This window comes from Vulpes vulpes, chromosome 9, assembly GCF_048418805.1.
Source record: "Vulpes vulpes isolate BD-2025 chromosome 9, VulVul3, whole genome shotgun sequence".
NCBI classification, from domain to species: Eukaryota; Metazoa; Chordata; class Mammalia; order Carnivora; family Canidae; genus Vulpes; species Vulpes vulpes.
The window spans coordinates 6951025-6970886 of NC_132788.1; the positions used below are offsets into that span (position 1 = coordinate 6951025).

Consider the following 19862-nt stretch of genomic DNA (forward strand, 5'->3'; position numbering starts at 1 on the left):
AGCTGAACCACATGCCTACAGCTTCTCCCTTGGCAGGTGTTTAACACGCTGCACTATGACTTCCAGGTGACCCTGCTGAGTTCACTCCAGGGCACAGGCCAAGTTGTTTTACTTAAACATGAGGGGCGCCTGGCTGGCTCAGTCGGCAGACTATGTGACTCTCGATCTTGAGGTTGTGAGTCTGAGCCCGATATTGGGTGTAGAGATTGCTTAAAAATAAAATCTTGAAAAAAAGAAAAGAAAAGAAACAAGACAGAGTAGGAAAGGACAGCTCATTCTTTTAATATAAAAGAAACTTAAGAAAGTTAGAAAAAACAGGGAAGGATGAGAAAACAAAAGCCAGTCTCACCACGCACTATTAACTATTAAATATTACTGACAATTCCTTTTAATCTTTTGAATTCATTCAAATTTTGAATTGTGTCCTATGAAAAGACTTCCTATCCTATTTTCAGTTACGTTAATTTTATGCATTTTCTCACGTCACTAAGTATTCCTAAACTGTGTACTTTCAGAAGATTTTGTAAAACTGCACCATATGAAAATACCATAACTTATTTCTCCCATGAGGGAGATACTGCTGCTTATTTTATATTACAGTAAGGACCAAGTCTTAGTATTTGATTAGGATGAAGTCCAACAAGTGGGAACATGTTTCAGGTCCTGTCCAGGGGCCCTGCAGGAGGTGGTGGGACAGGCTTCCTACAAACAACATGACGGTGCTTTCCCCCTGGCCCAGATGTACTGACCACGTGCACTCTTGCTCACATGAGCCACCTGTGCTTCACACCTGCCTATCTGAGGGCTCACCTGCTTTTATCAACTCAACCTTAGGATATTTGAGGACAATCGTACGTGCTCATTGATTGTGTTAAGAAATCTGAAAACTGTATACAGTCCTCTTTTTATTTCTATTGGTTTTAGGGTTTAGAAAGTCCTCACACTATTTAGAAATTTTTCATAAAATAAAAAGCAGATAATCACGTTTTTTACTTCTACTTTATGTTTTCGGTTTTTATACAGATTCTGAATGAAGTCTACTTGAATATATCATTTGGTAGGATTAGCACTCATTGTTACTTAAGACTCTTTCCTACTTTCATTCTTTCAGATTAACTGCAATAATCTTTTCAAATTCTAAACTACGGACACAGGGCTTTAAAATCCTACTCTGCTGACCACTTACTATTAGTTCTCTCAGTAGATTTTCTTAGGCTTTCTAGATGGATGAGCATGAATCCCTGCCCCTTCTAGTGGCCTTGCATTCTGTGTCCTCTTTGGTTGGATGGCCAAAACATCGGTCTGAGTTCGAGACAGTGAGCCCCTCCTTTTCCCATTCGTGGTTTTGATATGTGTGTTAGACTCTTTGTGGGAGTGTTCAAAAAACATGTTTCCCTCTAACAGGACTGACTCCAGGTGTGTGAGGTGGAAGGTCTCTGTGTTAAGTACACTATCAGCCGTTGGTTGCAGACAGATATTTTTATTAAAAGCTTTTGTTCCAAGTTTAAGGGTTTTTATCAGGATTGGGAACTGAGTCTGAGCAAATGGCATTTTTGTGGTATACTCAAGTGTTTCTACAGTTTATCATCCAAGGTGATAGATTTAATTGATTTCCAGATACACCAACTTTTAATTCCTGGGATAAATCCTAGTAGGTCTGCAGTGAATTAAAAAAAAAAAAAAAAAAAAAAAAAAAAAAGGCTCCAGAATGCCTGAGAGGCTCAGTTGGTTAAGCACCCAACTTTTGATTTAGGCTCAGGTCATGATCTCAAGAGTTGTGAGATGGAGCCTCACTGGGTGCAGAACCTGAGATTTTTCTCTCTCCTCACCTGCTCCTGCCATCTGCCCCTAATACATGCGTATGCTATCTCTAAAAAAAAAAAAAAAAAAAAAAAGGACCAATCTTTTTCTAATTCTAATTTATCTTATATTGCTCAAGAAATAGCTTTTCTCCTTGAAACACTGAAAGAATTCACTGGCAAAAACTGTACGGGCCAAAGCCCTTTAGGAAGATAATCCTCCACTCTCAGCTATAGTGTTCTTATAAACGCAAATCTCTTCTATATGCACCACTGTGATTTTTTATTTTATTAGCGTGTTCTGGCTGGCTCATCCCATCCCCCCTCATCAGAGCTGCCAGCTTATTTTTACCTTTGCAGAGAACCAGGCTCTACTTTACCAAAAATGGAAACCACTAACTGTGGACTGATGTCTCACCTTGAATCCTTTTCATTCTCTGCATTTAAGCGATTGGCTTCCTGGGCTTTCTCAGCCATCCACCGGGTGACCAGCTCCTGATTCTCTTCAGTAGTTTTCCTCAGTTTCTCCTCCAAAGCAGTAAACGTGATCTGCAGGGCATCATATTCGTCCTTCAGGGTCTGGTTGGCTCTTTCTAGGTCTTGAAGCTTACTGCGTAGTTCTTGGCACTCCGTCTCCAGGTCAGAGATCGTCTGCAAGCATTCTGCAATTCTGAAAGCAGGATGTGGAGAAGAGGAATGGGGCCGCTCCAGAGTCCCGTGAGGGAGCTGGAGTACCTGGCCAGGTGAAGCTCTGTGAGTGTGGGCCCCCAACAATAACCTCAGCCATGACACCAGATGCCACGTAGGACTCTTTACATTTACAAAGATCTCACTTAGCCAAGACCAGCTCTGGTGGTTTACAGGACAAGCCCATCAGAAGAGGAACTACTGGGGATCCCTGGGTGGCTCAGCAGTTTAACGCCTGCCTTTGGCCCGGGGCGTTATCCTGAAGTCCTGGGATCAAGTCCCACATCGGGCTCCCGGCATGGAGCCTGCTTCTCCCTCCCTCTGCCTGTGTCTCTGCACCAGCCCCCCATCATGAATAAGTAAATAAAATCTTAAAAAAAAAAAAAAAAAAAAGAAGAAGAGGAACTACTTAGGGTGAAATTCACCTAGGTGATCAATGACTAGAAAAGTAGGATTTGAAGAGGGAACTTTTGATGCCTAAAGAGTAGTAAGAGGGGCTTAAAAGGAGGCTAGAAATTCTGCACATTCCAACGGTTCTATCACTCCATGAGCAACGATGCCTTTCTAAGCCTCTAGATATCCCTGTCTACAAAGTGAGGGAAAAAGGCATAGATGAAACCCAGGCTCCCCTCCAGCTCAAAGGTCCTAGGATTTGGAATTCCAGGCTTCTCCCCCGATCAAGAACTATCCTGCCCACAAACTCATCCCTGTTCCCAAGGGCCACACTCACATGCCCTGGCCCCATCATCATAGAAGATGCCAGCTCTCCTATGCAGTGGCCACAGGGAAAGCCATGAATGCTTTGCGGATCCTCACAGGGGTCAAGGGTATTTCCCAGGGGCATGCTGGGAGCCTGGAAGACTGAGGGCCCCCTCCTTGCCTTTGCCATCCTTAGAGCAAGCAAAAAAAAAAAAAAATCCTAGGCTGCGTGTGCACAGAAATGGCACTCTTGAGGAGTCCCGTGTGGTGACCATTTGCCGGCAATCACCACTGGCACCGCCCACAAGAGTAGAGTTAAGTGCAACCCCATGACCAGCCCCCGGGGAGGTATTGCAGGTATCGTCTCTACTCACTTTGCTTCATTCATCTGCATCTCCCTGTCTTTCTGCTGCATTTGGTTATTCAGGTCAATCACCAATTGAGCTAACTGAGGGAAGGAAAGAGTACTTCTGTCAAAGAGACATTTCAGGACCTCAGTTGGAAACTAAACAACAGGGGGCTCTTTTATTTTTAAGGGGAAAAAGGGTGCCCTATAGGATAGGGCTAAGACACCAGGAAGAAACGAGCTCAATGGCAGCAAGGAGGACTGATGGGGATGCTCATGGGAACGTGTGCTCTTCCCTGCTCAGGCAAGGAGGAGAAGTGCTACAGGTCACTGCCAGGTTCCTGCTGAGGACCCATCCGAACCCTTACCCTAGCCACCTTTCACATTCTCTAGCTGATAAAGTGACCAATTCAGCTGCACTGATGATAAACTGCATTTTTTTCATAATTTGCCATCAAATCGCCACCCAGGATGATCACAGCCCAGGACTTTTTCATTCTTCCTAATGAATTTTTCAGAAATTTCAGGGTTCATTTTCAAATGCTTTAGGAAGGTATCAGTGACACTAGCCCTGGAACAAGCAGCAGGCTCCTTTCCTTCGAAGCTTCTTCACTTGCACCTTTCATGCCACCTGGGAGGGTGACAACCAACAGATACCTTAGCAGCTTGCCCTCCTGCTGATGGGAAAGCCCTCAGCTCTCCCAATGGTGCATTCCCAGGGAGAAGGCGGTGCCACATGTAGCTAGGATGGCTGCACATTCTAATGTAAGCACCTGCCCGCCTGTGTCCCTCCTACCCACCCCCTACCCCATGGGACCTGTGCAGAGCAAAGGGCAGGTAGCAGAAGGCAGGTGGGGGCGGGGGAGTGGCGGTGGTGGTAGCTCTCAGTACCTCCCCGCGCTTCTTGTGTAGTTCAGTCAGTTCTTCCTGGTGTCTGATCCTCAGCTGGGCCATTTCCTGTAGCTGACCGTCGTTCCATGCGCCATCGTGTCCAGGACTAAGTCCCCAGACCAGGCAGAGGAAGAGAATGTGCAAAAAAGAAAGGAAAGGGGGAAAAAATCAGACCCCAAACCTCTTCAGTTGGGCAGGGAAACAGTAACTTCAGATCTGGAACCTGTATGTGACAACACAGCCAACAGAGCAGTTTCTCCAGGCTGATGCGTTCTATGCCACCACAAACCTTAAGTAGAAAGCAGGAAATGTGAGAAACATGGTAGAACAGACCAACCACAACTCAAAGCGCAGGTTCTATAAGGAACAAAGCATGGGATCTAGATGAAGTGTAGGTAAACATGGAGGAGACAAGGTCCAGTCATTGTCATTCAACAAATGTTTGACAGCCAACTATGAGCCAGGCGCTGACCTTGGACCTGGCGGCTAATAAACAGTTAACAGCAGACAGATGATGACTACAGTGAACACAAAGCTTTGCTCTCATGTAGCTGATAAACAGTTAACAGCAGACAGATGATGACTAAGTAAATAGATGAGGTCCAGTGGACAGACGTGCCATGAAGAGAAACTAAGCAGGGTGAGGAAGGGGATGGAGCAACAGGGGTCCTGGTCTGTGCAGAGCATTCAAACAAGGCTTCTCTGAGAGAAGGACATCACTGCAGGAAGCCACGTGGTGCCTGGGAGCTGGGCCCTCGTGCACAGAGGGAACATCAACTGTCAGAAAGGCCTGGAGAGGGCAGCACAGCTGAGAAAAAGTATGAGAAAGTATGAGTGGAGCTCCACGTGCAGGAGGGTAGAGAAGACGGTCAGGGATGAGGTGGGGAGACCATGCAGAGCCTCCCAGGCTCCTCTAGGGACCATGATTTTACGAGGCATGACTAGAAGCCACCATAGTGTTGTCAGCAGAGAAATAAGTTAAGTTTTAAAAGGATTGCTATGGTTGCTGGGTGGAGAGCAGACTGCACTGGGGTGGGGTGGGGGGTGCAGGGGGTTGAGACAGGGAGCCCAGTTAGTGGGTTGTTACACAGTCCAGCTTAGATGAAGGTGCTAGCAGTAGAGGCAGTGAGATGTGGTCAGATCCATCCTGAAGAGAGCCCACAGGATTTGTCTTTGAGTTGCTGTGGAATCTGAGACAAAGATAAGAACGTGGACTCCAAAGCTTTGGGCCTGAACAGCTGATAAAATGCAGGTGCCACCTAGAGATGGGAAGGACTAGGGGGAGGAGCAGGTTTGGGAAGAGGCCTGAAGAGTGCAGTGTGGACACCAGAGGGGGTGTGTGGAGAGGAAACCAGGTGTCAATCTACACGTCAAGTATGGAGTCTAAGCCAGAGGCAGACAAGCAGAAGCTGTCAGCAAACGGATGTATGTGAAGCCACCAGAGTGAGTTTAGACACCCTCAAGATTCAATATAGTTTGGGAGATTTCCGAGGGGTTTGCATCCTAGGTCAGAAACAGCAGGTGACTGAACTGTGGGTTTTCAGTTCAGGACTGGATGAGAACCATCAGATGAAAGACATTTAAACCACTACCCAGGGGAAACACAAGGCAGAGATGAGGAAGATGCTGGAAAAGTAGGACACCAGCACCCATAGGGAGGGGGAAGAACAGCCTCTTCCACGTGCCCTATAAAAAACAAGAGGGGAAAGGGAGCAGTGTGACACTCCCTCCTTACTTCACCCTTGAGATCTCAAGGTATTTTTATGATATGTTCTAAGCACATCCTAATACCTCATCCTTTGAGGCAACCTAATACTTACCCAATCTTCACGCATGAAACAGAAGCCAAGAGATTAGAAAATGGAACACACTGTACAAGAAGCCATCCTAAATTAGGCAGAAGAACTAGAAATTACTTTTATGAAATCCTCTTATATTAATGCAAAGCACAGTGAAATATGCAAATATAAAACTAGTCCCTTCCTCTAAAGAGCCATCATCAGGTCACTCACTGCGTGCCTGGTGGTGGAGATACATGACAAAAACTCCTGAGCAGCCATGGTCTAAAGCAGTGGTTTGCAGGATCACCTAAGTACAGGTTATGGGCCTTACCCCCCAGTTTCTGAAACAGTAGGTCTGGTGTGGGCCCAAGATTCTGCATTTCTAACAACTTGCCAGATGCTGCCACCTAGGAGCCACACATAAAAAATGACTAAAGTCAACTATTTCTGTGCTGAAAGCAAAGGGATTAAAACACTTCTGAAGGGACTCAGATAATTGATCCAGATAAAGCTTTTTAAGCACAGGCTGTAGTGTTTTAAGAATAACTGGGATGAGATGGGCAGAACTTAAGGAAACAGAAGGGAGAAGGAAACAACCAGGCCCGTCTTCTGTAAACTCTCTTATGGCACCACCAAACACCGCCCTGAGCTGGTCTTCCTCAATGGACTAAGGGACAGATGCAAAAGAGACTGTGAGTGAAGAATGAATGTGCCTGAGTGACTACCAATGAGGAAGGGCAGGACACTGTGGGAAAAAGAAATCATAGATGACTTGTGGAAAATAAGGACACCATTAATAGAAACAAGGCAGTCAGAAGGAGAGGCCTGATTAGAGACTCAAGCTTTTAGGAAAGGAAGGATCTCTAATTAAATTATCATTCCAGTGATATTTAGTCAAAAGAATTGTAAATTTGCTTATAGCACCTTACCAAGCAAATGAGCTTGGCTGACCAACAAAGGACAGAGAAATTTGGTCACGAAGAGTCTAACTAGATAGAAACAAAATGTTTCAAGTTTTCAGCTGATTGAACTTAGATGAAAAAGGTAAAATGGCTTTTTCTATACCTAAAATTCACCAGAACACTGCAACTGATATTTTAAATACTACAGTAGGCCTCCCAGGGCCACAACCAGGAAGGATCTCTTGAGTTTATTATTAGGCAAGAAGAGAACCTGGGCTGAGCCATCTGTTCCTCTTTCCCACTCTGGTCTGCCCTGAGAGCATCTCTCCAGATGAGGAAACACGGATGACAGGCACTTATATAGCTGATTTAGCTATGGGGATAAATAAATTCGGCTACCTCAAATTTCTGAGTTTAAAAAAACCCTGAAATTACTACCAACCTGTTTTTACAGTTGCTAAATGTTGTCTGAATATGCAAAAAAGTATGTAGATTCTAGAGCAGTAATGGGTCCTATTCCCATATGGACCCTCAAATTTAATGTACAAACATGATAAACATCTGGAAAAGACAGTAAGATTATAGAATGATTCCATTTATTTATTTATTTATTGTTTTTTTTAATTTTTTTTTTTAATTTATTTATGATAGTCACACACACAGAGAGAGAGAGAGAGAGGCAGAGACACAGGCAGAGGGAGAAGCAGGCTCCATGCACCGGGAGCCAGACGTGGGATTCGATCCCGGGTCTCCGTCTCCAGGATCGCGCCCTGGGCCAAAGGCAGGCACCAAACCGCTGCGCCACCCAGGGATCCCGAATGATTCCATTTAAACTGCTTTTGAGGAAGTCTAGCTTTTGGATTTTTCTGGACCATGACCCTCAAAAAATAGTTTACACGGATAACCCATGTAAACACATCAAACTCCCCACCATGAACATCTATGTCATATTTAGTGAAACAATATTCTTTCTATTAAAATGTGGATTTGGGCAGCCTGGGTGGCTCAATGGTTTAGCGCCGCCTTCAGCCCAGGGCATGATCCTGGAGAGCCGGGATCAAGTCTGTCGGGCTCCCTGCGTGGAGCCTGCTTCTCCCTCTGCCTGTGTCTGTGCAACACCCGCCCTCCGTGTCTCTCATGAATAAATAAAATCTTTAAAAAAATAAAATAAAACGCAAGTTTTTCCTAATCTTTCTTAAAAAAAAAAAAAGAAAGAAAGAAAGCTTGCTACAACCTGCTAGCTTAATTTCATATTCTATTAAAATATGTTGAAAACCACTAAACTAAAATAAAAAGGCTCAAACAGACCTGGGTTGTATAAAAAGTACTTTATGTTTATGCACCAATCTTTTATTAACAAGATCTACGTAAATCTTCTCACAAATGCTCACTGTGTGATTATTCAGAAAAAAATGAACCCAGTAGGCTGAAGGAGGAATTGGCCCAGTTACCCTCCGTGAGTCACTTCTCAGGCTTACAGCACCTACTGATAAGACTGCTGGGTGCGTACATACCCTCAAAGAAAGAATTTTGGTGACTTGGCCTCACAAGTTCTTATTTGAGAGGAACTGACAAAAACTGGAGCACAGAAAACAGTACTTGGCTTGCCTCTCAATTAAAGAAGTGACAGGTGATCTGAGACCCGTTTCAACTGAAGAGACACAAGCAACACAGGACAGTTTCAAAATACCTTATCTCATGCCTGTTGGGGATGTCATGCTTTTCAGCTTGGAGCTTATGGGCCAGCACTGAATGAAGATCTGACTTTTCTAGCAACTTGTTATCTATTAAAAAGGAAAAGAAGAAGAAATAGATTATTTAATAGGTTATTTATTATAACCAACGTACACCTTATTACTACTTAATATCCTATAAATATTTGGACTAAAAAAATAACCGAAGACAACCAAGTCAGTTTCACTTTCATTAGGTGTCAAAGTACTAGGTGCTGCACAACAGCCATTGTAGCAACCGTACAAAACCCAGAAACATACGCTCCTTCAATGCTTCTTGGCCTAAGCTCGAAGTGGCCCAGCCGAAGGAACCTGTGGAAACGCTCCTGCAAGAGTGTCTCCTGCTTACCTATATTTATCTCAGGAGGAAGAAAAAACAGAAAACCAAACACAGTGGAAAAACAAAATGTCATGCACCTCGAAGTAACATGGGAGTCTTACCTTTTTACATTTGGAAAATTTCATTTTTAGATCAGGGCACTAGAGGTACAAATAGGAGAGTCCCTGACCTCGAGAAGCTCAAATATAGCAGAGGGTCAGGTATAACAAGGATTAGAAGAGTGAGCTTTACTCATTTGCATGGATGGTTGTACAGGTGAAGATGAAAGAATCCAGGCAGGACGGCTTGCAGAGTGATCTGATTAAGTGGCTAGAAATGAAAGTTGGAGCCAACACATGAAAGCAGAATGAAAAATTCAGGTTTTCTTACTGGCAGTGGCAAAAAAATAGATTTTAAAAGCATGCAGTGATATGAACAGATATTTACCAGTAAGTAAGAAGTCAAAGATTAATCTGAAGTTCCCTGCCCAAGCAACAGGCTAGAAGATGCTAATGTGTCAGAGAACACAAGAGCAGAGAACCAAAGGAAGAAAATGAATTTTCTTTCTGAAAGTAACAAATGTGACAGGAAAGGTGGCACAGGACTTCAAAGGACGAGAAGCTAGGCGTGACAGTCACACAGGGACTGGCAAGGTGGGAGGGGCACTAAACAGCACAAAAGATTGATCACGGGAAACCTGTAGAACAGATACATTTGATGGGGGTTGTCACAAAGCCTTCAAGTCTGAGATTAGAACTGCTCTAGAACAAAATTTTGATAGGGTTTATGCTAGTGAATATTCCTGTTGAAAGGGCTTATCATTCTTCTTCAAGGGTCTTGAGTTCCACTTCTCCTTTATATACAGAAATGGAACTCGTGGACAGAAACAGAAATACTCTTTAGGTTAATTTAATCAATCAGGATAGGGAAAATGGTTCCAACCCTGATGTTTATTCACGTCAAAGGACTCTAAAAAGACCTTCAGTAAGTCACACCAGACTTGGGTGCCCTGTGACATTGGGTCTTTCAAAGGACAGGAGGTATTCAAGAGAGATCCTGCCTAAAGGTTCCTTTCACCAAAGAGAAGGATCTGGCTGAAGGGACACTTGTCACTCATCCTTAGAGTCTCTTTTCATCTTTCTGTTTAGGCTCAGATATGGGCTGCACTTGACTGGCGTGGGAAGGCAAGGAGAGGAGTGCAGGTGTTCTACAGGCTTACTGGAAGTGACTCCCCAGGTGTCAATCGCTGAAAAAAACTTAAAACAGGCAAAGGCTGTCTTGCTCTCCAGCCCGGACCACCTCTCAGGTCAGTCTGGAGTCCTAGCCCCTGGGGCACACACTACTCACAACAGCTATTTAATGAGATTTTTCCTTCTCCAGGATATCTTCTGACATTTCTCCGACATCCCCCACCCGCCTGCTGCCCCATCAAAATGACCATTTTCTTTTCTTTTCTTAAGATTTTTTTTATTTACTCATGAGACACACACACACACACACACACAGAGAGAGAGAGAGAGAGAGAGAGAGGCAGAGACACAGGCAGAAGGAGAATCAGGCTCCATGCAGGGAGCCCGATTCGGGACTGGATCCCGGGTCTCCAGGAGACCGAAGGCGGCGCCAAACCGCTGAGCTACCCGAGCTGCCCAAAATGACCATTTTCAATGCAGAAAAACCATTCAATCTCCATCAATGCAATTAGAGCAACTTCTGTTTATAGACTATTACACAGACGGCTTTCAAAGCACTTATGCACAGTTTTTATGAAGCAGGTAGGGCAAGCTTCGCCTCCATTTTATAGATGCAGTGAACCAGACTCAGAAAGCTAAGTGACAAGACCAGTAAGGTGTGGAGTCAGACTTCCAGCCCAATGGGACTTTGTGTTGTAGCTTTTAAGATGAAGCATTCAATAAACATCTGACCATTTATGTAACCCATATGGGAATCACGTTTGAGTGGAAGGAACCTTCTGTGCTGCTGGATGCTAGGATCTCTGCGAGTACAAGGAATTAGCACGAGAGCGGCTCATCATCCCCCTTTTCTTCCCATCTTTGTTAAGAGGGTGGGTTCAGTGAAAGCAAGGAAGGGTCATTTCTTGGGAACCCCAGTGAGAACAAAACGCAGAAGTTCTAGGAGTCATCGAGTCGGTGTTCAAATCCAGGCTCCCATCCCAATCTGCTGTGCCTCCCCAAAAGGAGTTTCTTAATCTCTCTTCAGCGTTAGTTTCCTCATGTGTAAAAAAAGGGCAGCAACAGGACCTCCTTCACAGAATTTTTGGGAAGATGAAGTGAAATAACACACGCCACGTTATTTACCCAAGCACTCAAACTAGTCTGCACATTAGAAATACTCGGGGAGGGGCAGCCCCAGTGGCCCAGCATGTGATCCTGGAGACCTGGGATTGGGTCCCGAGTCAGGCTGCCTGCATGGAGCCTGCTTCTCCCTCTGCCTGTATCTCTGCCTCTCTCTCTCTGCGTGTGTGTCATAAATAAATAAAATCTTAAAAAAAGAAAAGAAAAAAGAAAAGAAAAATACTCGGGGAGGGGCACCTGGGTGGCTCAGGTGGCTCCATGGCTGAGTGCCTTCCTTTGGCTCAGGTCGTGACCCCCAGGGTCCTGGGATCCAGTCCCGCATCGGGGTCCTCACAGGGAGCCTGCTTCTCCCTCTGCCTGTGTCTCTGTCTCTCTTATGAATAAATAAAGCCTAAAAAAAAAAAAAAACAACCTACTAGGGGAGCCTCAAAAAAACCCTTCATGTCCGTGTCCTACCCTTAGATAGTGCAACTTAGCTAGTCTGGGTTTTGTAATTTTTTAAAAGCTCTGGGGATCCCCAGGGTGGCTCGGTGGCTGAGCCTCTCCCTTGGGCTCAGGGCGTGATCCTGGAGACCTGGGAGCGGTCCTGCGTCAGGCTCCCTGCATGGAGCCTGCTTCTTCTCCCTCTGCCTGTGTCTCTGCCTCTCTCTGCGTGTCATAAATAAATCTTTAAAAAAAAAAAAAAAAACTCGGGGAGGGGCACCTGGGTGGCTCAGGTGGCTCCGTGGCTGAGCGTCTCCCTTGGGCTCAGGGCATGATCCTGGGGTCCCGGGATCAAATCCCACATCAGGCTCTCTGTAGGGAGCCTGCTTCTCCCTCTGCCTGTGTCTCTGCCTCTCTCTGTGTGCCTCTCATGAATAAACAAATAAAATCTTTAAAAAAAAAATTTTTTTTAAGATCCAAGTGATGCCAATGTGCACATCAGCTTGGGAACCACCGATTCAGCACAAACAGAATTCAGTAACGGGCGACTCCTCTCCCTTTGAACCTCATGGCCACCAGAGCTCCAGGCTTACTCCAAGGGGGTACCGCCCCTCCCCAAGTGTGTCATTCATTAGTTAGTTACGACGAGTCGGGAAGGGGACCCGGAAATGCTCATTAGGGCTAGTCTGGACGTCGTCCCGGCCAAAACGGGCAGCTCAAAACGGGCAGATGCCCAAGAGCACCGAGGCGGCGCCTCGAGGAGAGGTTGGAGGAATCCGAGGCCCCACGTCTCCTCACGCTCAGGGACAGACGTTAGTGACGCGAGTTAACGCCTCAGGTCGGTGACCGCCTCAGGACGGTGATCGCCTCAGGAGGGCGACCGCCTCAGGAACGCGAGGCCCCGCCCCCCCCCCCCCCAAAACGGGAAAACGGGACGTTTCTGGAGCCTGTTCAAGTACAACATTAGCACCGCTGCCGGGGGGTTCACCAGCACGAACGACGCCTGCCCACGAAGAACACACGGTTCTTGGAAAAAAAGACGAGGGGCGTCGGCCTCGCGGGCGCCGCGGGGGCTCGGCCTCTGCTTCCCGCCGGCGCCTCGCGGGCCCCGCCCTCCCGCTCCCCGCCCCCCGCCCCCCGCGCCGCTCACACTGCAGGATGATCTCTTCGAACGCCTGCCTCTGCAGCCGGTCCCGCCGCCTCAGCTCCTCCGAAATGTGGCGCTTCCAGCGGGGGAAGTCGGCGGCGCGGAGGCCCGACGACATCTCGCGCGCTGCCCCGGCGGCTGAGCGCCGCTAATCCGAGCGGGGGCCGGCAGCCGCGGGCCGCAGCATGAGCGACCAGCGCACGCCGGAAGGGCCGGCGGCCCACACCTCGCTTCCACACACCGCCCCGCCAAGAGCCGTCCGGGACCGTCTTCCGGCTCTTGCCGGAAAGGGCTGGGGTCAGGGCCGGAAAGCCCGCCTCCTCACCCGACGTCTGACGCCGCGCGCGCGCACGTGACCAGGGGCGACGCCGGGCGCTGGCTAATGACGCGCTCCCGAGGCCGGAAGCGCGGGGTGCGGAGAGGCGGCCGCTGGGAGGCGTGCGGGCTGCGCTGGAGTCTCCGCCGCCGCCTGTCGGTTTGCGCTTCGTTCCCTTCGCTGCCTTCCCCCGATTTGTAGTTCTCTTGGTCGGACTTCCTTTCCTTCATCGCTTCAGTTGACAAGCAGGAGGGGGAGCCGCTCCCCACACCGGAGATGAGCAGCCTCGCTGAGCCTCAGTTTCCCAGCCCGTGAAGTGGGGGCCCTGATGATACCGACCTCAGGGTTGGCGTCAGGAATTAAAAGGAATAACCTGTGGAAGGCAGCGAGCACGACGCCTGGGTCACCGCAAGCCTGACTTCACCTGGGCCCCCCGGTATCTTCCTGCCCGCAAAAGTCGGGCTGCTTTAGACTTTTGCAAAGTGCCCCCATTGCCCTCGGGCACAGGTGTTGTACAACGAAGAAATGGAATGCAAAGAACCGTTAAAAGAAAAATACCAAAAAAAAAAAAAAAAAAAAAAAGAAAGAAAGAAAGAAAGAAAGAAAGAAAGAAAGAAAAAGAAAGAAAAGAAAAATACCATTAGATCGACTCTGTTACTGGTTAGAAGCCTGGGAATGATCCATATGACCTAACGGTAAACGGGTTCTTCGAAGGTAATCGAAGGGTGGGGACGGTTTGCCAGGAAATCTTGCAGATGTCCGTGGAAGACAGGCTCTTGAGAAGATAGCAGCTGTCAACTCAGTAGAACGGGAATGGTGTGTGATGGAATCATCCGAACTCCGTTTACCTTTAACAAGTTGGTGAATCTACTGCGTGAAAATGGAACACCCCCGAAGTAGGAGGCCAGAGGATGATGAAAGGAGTATCAGAGCCTGGTGGCTTCTCATCCACTGTGGCTCAAGTCCAGGGTCTCCTTTAGGGACAGATTTAAAAAAAAAAAAAAAAAAAAAAAAGCCTTTCGTCTTCTGTGAAGCCTGAGACACTTCGTTGGCAGTCAGTACTGAGTGATCTGAATTTGTAGGAAGGACAAGGAAAAGTCAAATACAAGAGACTCGGAGCATCTGGGTGGCTCAGGGAACTGTCTGCCTGCAGCTCAAGTCATGATCTTGGGGTGGAGATGGAGCCCGGCGTCAGGCTCCCTGCTCAACAGGGAGTCTGCTTCTCCCTCTGCCGGTGCCTCTCCTTCTGTGCTCTCTCAAATAAAATCTAAAAAAAAAAAAAAAAAAAAGAAAGAAAAGAAAAAATTCGAAGGAACTTATTCATATACTGAAGAAAATGAGAGAGCAATGTTCTGAAAGTCACCGAAAATGCCTCCAAATATAACAGTGGCATCAACCTCAAAAGACCATATAGCACCAGGTCTTGACGGTTGAATGTGCTGATTTTCCAGACAAGATTATGATTAAAACATGCCAACAGGTCTGCAGAACCAGTGATTCCACTTGGAGAAACTTGTGTTAAATATTTGGACTAATGTCCATATCCAGAAGCATCTGTCATATTATTGTTCGTAATAGAAAATTGGAAACAGCCTGTATTTTAAACAATAAGAGATAGGTTAAATATTGTGTATTTATTGCTCAAAAAATGTTTCTTTTTTTTTAAAGATTTTATTTATTTATTCATGAAAGACACAGAGGGAGAAGCAGGCTCCACACAGGGAGCCCAACATGGGACTCGATCCTTGGTCTCCAGGATCACACCCTGGGCTGAAGGCGGCGCTAAGCCACTGAGCCACCTGGGCTGTCCTCAAAAAATGTTTCTAATAAAAACAGGGTATGGTGTAAATCTAATTTATGTGAAATAAATGCATCCTTGGCTCCTTATGGGCAAAACTTGTCAAGTGAATAGAGAAGATAATCTCTAAACTAAGGATACTAAGCTCTGCTTGGGGTGCCCTCTCCCTAACCCACCAGCTTTATCTAGTACACTGCAGCCACGGTGGGCCTTTTTACTCCTTTCCACACACCCTACTCTCCCCCATAGCAGGGCCTTTGGATTTATTGTGCTTCTGTTGTATACACCTTATGACTTCAAGTTAATTCCTATGCATAAATTCTCAGTAATCACTGCCTCACAGCCTTCGATAAGAGACCTTCACAACTAGGTCAGGTCTCTACATGTGTACCTCCTATGGAGCAACAATCACAGCTGCAGCTTCATGTAGTTATATCATTACTTGATGACGGTGTGTCTCCCACCAGCAGATGGTAAACCCAGCAGGAGCTGTGTATCTTTTTTGCTCAACATAGCCATAGCCAGCAAGAGCATGAAGCTTGTTGTATATTAGGCTCTCAGTAAATGCTATTTATTTTTTTAATATTTATTTATTTATATATATATTTTATTTATTTATTTATTTATTTATTTATTTATTTATTTATTTATGAGACAGAATGAGTGAAAGGGAGAGGAAGAGAGAATCTGAAGCAGGTGCACTGAGCACAGAGGCTGATGCAGGGCTTGATCCCATGACCCCGAGATCATGACCTCAACTGAAACTGAGTTGGACGCTCAGCCGACTGAGCCACCCAAGTGCCCCAGTAAATGCTGTTTAATCAGTGAATGGAATATATGAAAACACCAATAGTTTTAAACTCTTGGTGGTGGCATCGCTGGTGTGTTTTTGTTTTCGTTTTTGTGTGTAATTGACACTTTTATTTTACTGTGGTTTTTTCTATATCTTATGTTTTCTAATTATTACCCATTGCACCTGTTTTACATATGCAAGAAAAAGTTATAAAAATGAGTGTGTATTTTTAAAACCAGTTATTCATCAGGGTGCTGAGCTCTGTAGGAGATAACTAGTAAGCATGAACGCTTCTACAGTGTTAGAAGCCATGAACTCTTCTGACTACTTCACGCACTGTAATTCTTTTAATCCTCCTAACAACCCTACTTGGTAAGGTTATTGTGAGATACTGTTACCATCTTCATCCTTATTTCCAGATGAGGAATCTGAAGCACGGAAAGGCCAAATAACTTCACTGAGGACACCTGGCTAGTCTGTGGCAAGACCTGGGTTCAAACACAGGCTCCTGACTCGAGCATCTGTACCCCATTGTCAGGTGTCTTACAGCTGATACTGCAGTTTGGCTTGACTAGAATATGTAAAACAGAATAATTTAAAGTGATGTATAGTTAATCCCTAAATTAGACAAAAAGGAAGGCAATCTGGTGAAGAGCAATGTTTGATGTGGAGGCCCCAGGTGTATTCCCAGGACTTGATGAGAATGCCTGGATGGGGATGAGGTTGTCTGAATATTCTGGAGACAGATGAGTCTGAAGAGAAAAGCTTTTGGTTTTGCTCCATTTCGTAAGGAGTGTTGAAAGGATTCAGCATGCTTTGCTGGAAAGCAACATCTATGAAATGGTTTCTGACTGCCTGTTATGGAAGTAAGATGAAGCAAAATATCCCAAGATTCTTGTAGTAGTGTGTTAAGCAGCACAAATTTGCTCACGGAGGAGAGGAAGAAGCATCACTCACCAAAGAACCTTCTTTGTGCAAAGTCTAGTATCACTGAAGCTAAATATAATGAGATTTAATGTAACAGCATCTCCACTGTCAAAAACTTCCCAGAGACTTTCACCCTAACCATCAATGCCTACACACCTCATCTGCGAGATCCTCTAGTGCGGCTCCAATTCAATGGATTGCAAGTCCAACTTTCAGACAACTGTCCTGTTTACTTTGGTCCTTCCCCTTCAGGTCTTTCTGATTTCCTTTATCTTTCAATCAGCAAGTGCAAACAGTTGGGTCCTAGTGTGGGCGTGGTACAGGGGTGGACGACAGAGGGCCCAGGCTTGGATCCTGATCACAGAGCTCACTTTTCAGGAAGGGAGATCTGAATGTGCGTTATTTAAGGTTGTAAGGGATATAAAGTAACAATGAGGGCTGCCTGGATGGCTCAGTTGATTAAGCATCCACCTTTGGCTCAGGTCATGATCTCGGGGTCCTGGGATCCAGCTCCACATCAGGCTCCCTGCTGAGCAGGGAGCCTGCTTCTCCCTCTCCCTCTGCCCCCTCCCCCACCCCCACTTGTGCTCTGTCTCAAATAAATAAATAATTTAAAAAAAAAAAAAGTAAAAATGGGCTGGCCAAGAGGCAGTGCCAGGGTTTGACTCTTCCCTGTTCTTTTTTTCTCTTGCTTTTATTCTTTTTTCAAAGATAATTTCTTGTTTGTTTTAAACTGCTGGTGATCTTTAATTCTTTATTTTCACTCCTTTTCAACTCTTTCCAAAATTAGATCACTAGAAGTGAAAGTAAGCTGAGTTAACCATGTTACTGTGTTAACTATCTACTGTATAAACATAGAAGCTGCTAGAGTAAACCAAAGGATGGTCAAGAAGCCAACCAACATAGGTTTTCAGACATCCTAATGATCCCTCCAAATATTGCTTTTTTTATGGCAGTAACAATGGCCCCTTATAGGCATGTGGGAGTGTTGCTTAACACTTTTATCCCTTGGCTTTTCTTCATTCTCTTTAGTGTCATCGTGTTTGTATATATATAGATTCTACAGGAAAATTTCATTATAAAGAATCCCTAGACTCTGCACCCAGATTAAACCACACACAGTTCCCATCACCTCCTCTCTTTATATGTTGACACTTAGATTTCATATCTTAACAGTGGCAGTGTCTGAGCTGGGTATTATCCTTACGCCCCAACACAAGCTTTATAGCAAAGCTGGATTTTCTTAGAGGAAATCCGTGTTATCCCTCCTCTACATTGGCAGCCAAGTCCTGGAACAGTGGCTGGAGGGTTCGACATGGCACATCTCACAAGTTGGGAATGTGGCCCCTGCCTAGAGAGGGCGTTTCTGGGAAGTCTGCTCCCTTGGTTTACCTCTTTGATCTTTAAGGAGATGATTAAATTTCTCCCAGACACTCCCACCGTCTCCTACTGTGATTAACAGCCATATTTTATTGAGTGATTTTTACATGCCAGGAACTGTGCTCTACGTGATTGAACTTCTTTCTTTCTCACCCTACATATTGCAGGTGCTGTTAATATTTCCTTTTACAAGTGCAAAACTGACACACAGAGGTCAAGTCACTTGTGCCATGTCATCAAGTTAGTAAGAGGCAGAGCTCGGATTCATTCGAGGCAAACGGACACCCTGATGCCAGCCAGGAGGAACACACACCTCCCCCAGGTAACCATGCTGCTGGGCTATGTGTCAGCACATTAGGGTTGTGGCTGTTTTGTTTTGTTTTTTTTCCTAGCATGAGATAGAGTATCAGAATGCTTTTCTTTTTCTTTTTTTAAGATTTATGTATGTATTTTTGCAGGGAGGAGGAGCAGAGGAAGAGGGAAAATCTCAAGCGAACTCTCCACTGAGTGTGGAGTCCAACGTGGGGCTTGATCCCAAGACTCTGAGCTCAGGACCTGAGTTGAAACCAAGAGTCGGTCACTCCACCCACTGAGCCACCCAGGTGCCCTCAGAATGCTTTTGATTACAAGCTAAGAAGTGCCATTTGAGCTTCCTTGAGGGAGAGGGAAGGGAGCTGTGGATCCAGGGCGTTGCAGGGACCTGGTAGTGGGGAGGCAGCTGGACACCAGGAATCAGTGGACCCACGATGCAGATCCTATCAGAATGCTCAGCCCTTTGCACCTGCTTCCCTCTGTAAGTTGCCACTTCCTTTTCCTCTTGTCTGGCAGGTGGGCTCCTTTTGTTTTGCAGTCCTCCCACCCGGGTGGTGAAGACGTGGCACCTCCAACGGCCTGTCAGGACAAGCAGGCCCTGGACTTTGCTGATATCTCCCAGCCCCAGGTCTAAACTCCTGCTAGTGGGTGTGGTGGGCCAGCAGATGCCCATGTCTACCGATCAGTGGGGCAGAGGGGCAGCACCAGCCTTCTAGGACGGCTCCCCTGGGTGGAAGGGAAGGAGACTTCTCAGAAGAAGGGAGATAGAAGACACAGCTTCTGTGTAGACAGCCCAGCCCCCTATTCTTGTGTGAACAGATTCTGTCCTCCTGACTACATTCACAGCATTTCCCCGTCCCTCGTGCCACAGATGAGTCCCAGGAGAGGTCATAGAAACCCTTGCCAATCACTGTTCTCCACAGGAATTTTTAAACTGGATCTTGGAGACAGGGGAAGTCTGAGGATATGCATCAGGTTACACTGGCTGCCATGCCTCCCCACCCAATGTCTCATGAAAAGTTTAGTCTGGAAAGAAAATGGGGCAATCACACAAGGAGAAGAGGAGACAAGAAGCCAAGAATCTTGATGGCATTGGAGCCCCTGGTTCCAGCCACTCCTGAAACTAGCCTGGCCCAATTCTATCCTAGTCCGGTTAATTGAACCCATATATTTTTGCATTTCACTAAAACTGGCTTACATTGTATGGAGTTTCTTAGATTTTTTTACTTTTGGGGAGGAAGGAGCATGCTAGCAGGGAGTCCGAGGGAGAGGGAGGGGGAGAGAGAGAATCCCAAGC

The 19862-nt window shown here is 46.1% G+C and overlaps 1 protein-coding gene across 6 annotated transcripts in view; it reads right to left on the bottom strand.

Annotated features, from left to right (window-relative positions):
- Positions 1-13390, bottom strand: part of ATG16L1 (autophagy related 16 like 1) — a 38944-nt gene extending 25554 nt beyond the window's left edge. Inside the window, exons 1-5 of one of the 6 annotated variants that reach the window (XM_026006229.2) lie at positions 13043-13373; positions 8796-8889; positions 4423-4528; positions 3560-3633; positions 2218-2469 (exon numbers count right to left, since the gene is read on the bottom strand). In XM_026006229.2, coding sequence (XP_025862014.2) covers positions 2218-2469; positions 3560-3633; positions 4423-4528; positions 8796-8889; positions 13043-13157 — 641 coding nt within the window. In that variant the 5' untranslated portion in view covers positions 13158-13373. Of the gene's footprint in view, positions 1-2217; positions 2470-3559; positions 3634-4422; positions 4529-8795; positions 8890-13042 lie in introns of all 6 variants that reach the window. The other 5 variants (XM_026006230.2, XM_026006228.2, XM_072719141.1 and 2 more) reach the window with 5 other exon arrangements.
- Positions 13391-19862: the final 6472 nt, after the last annotated feature.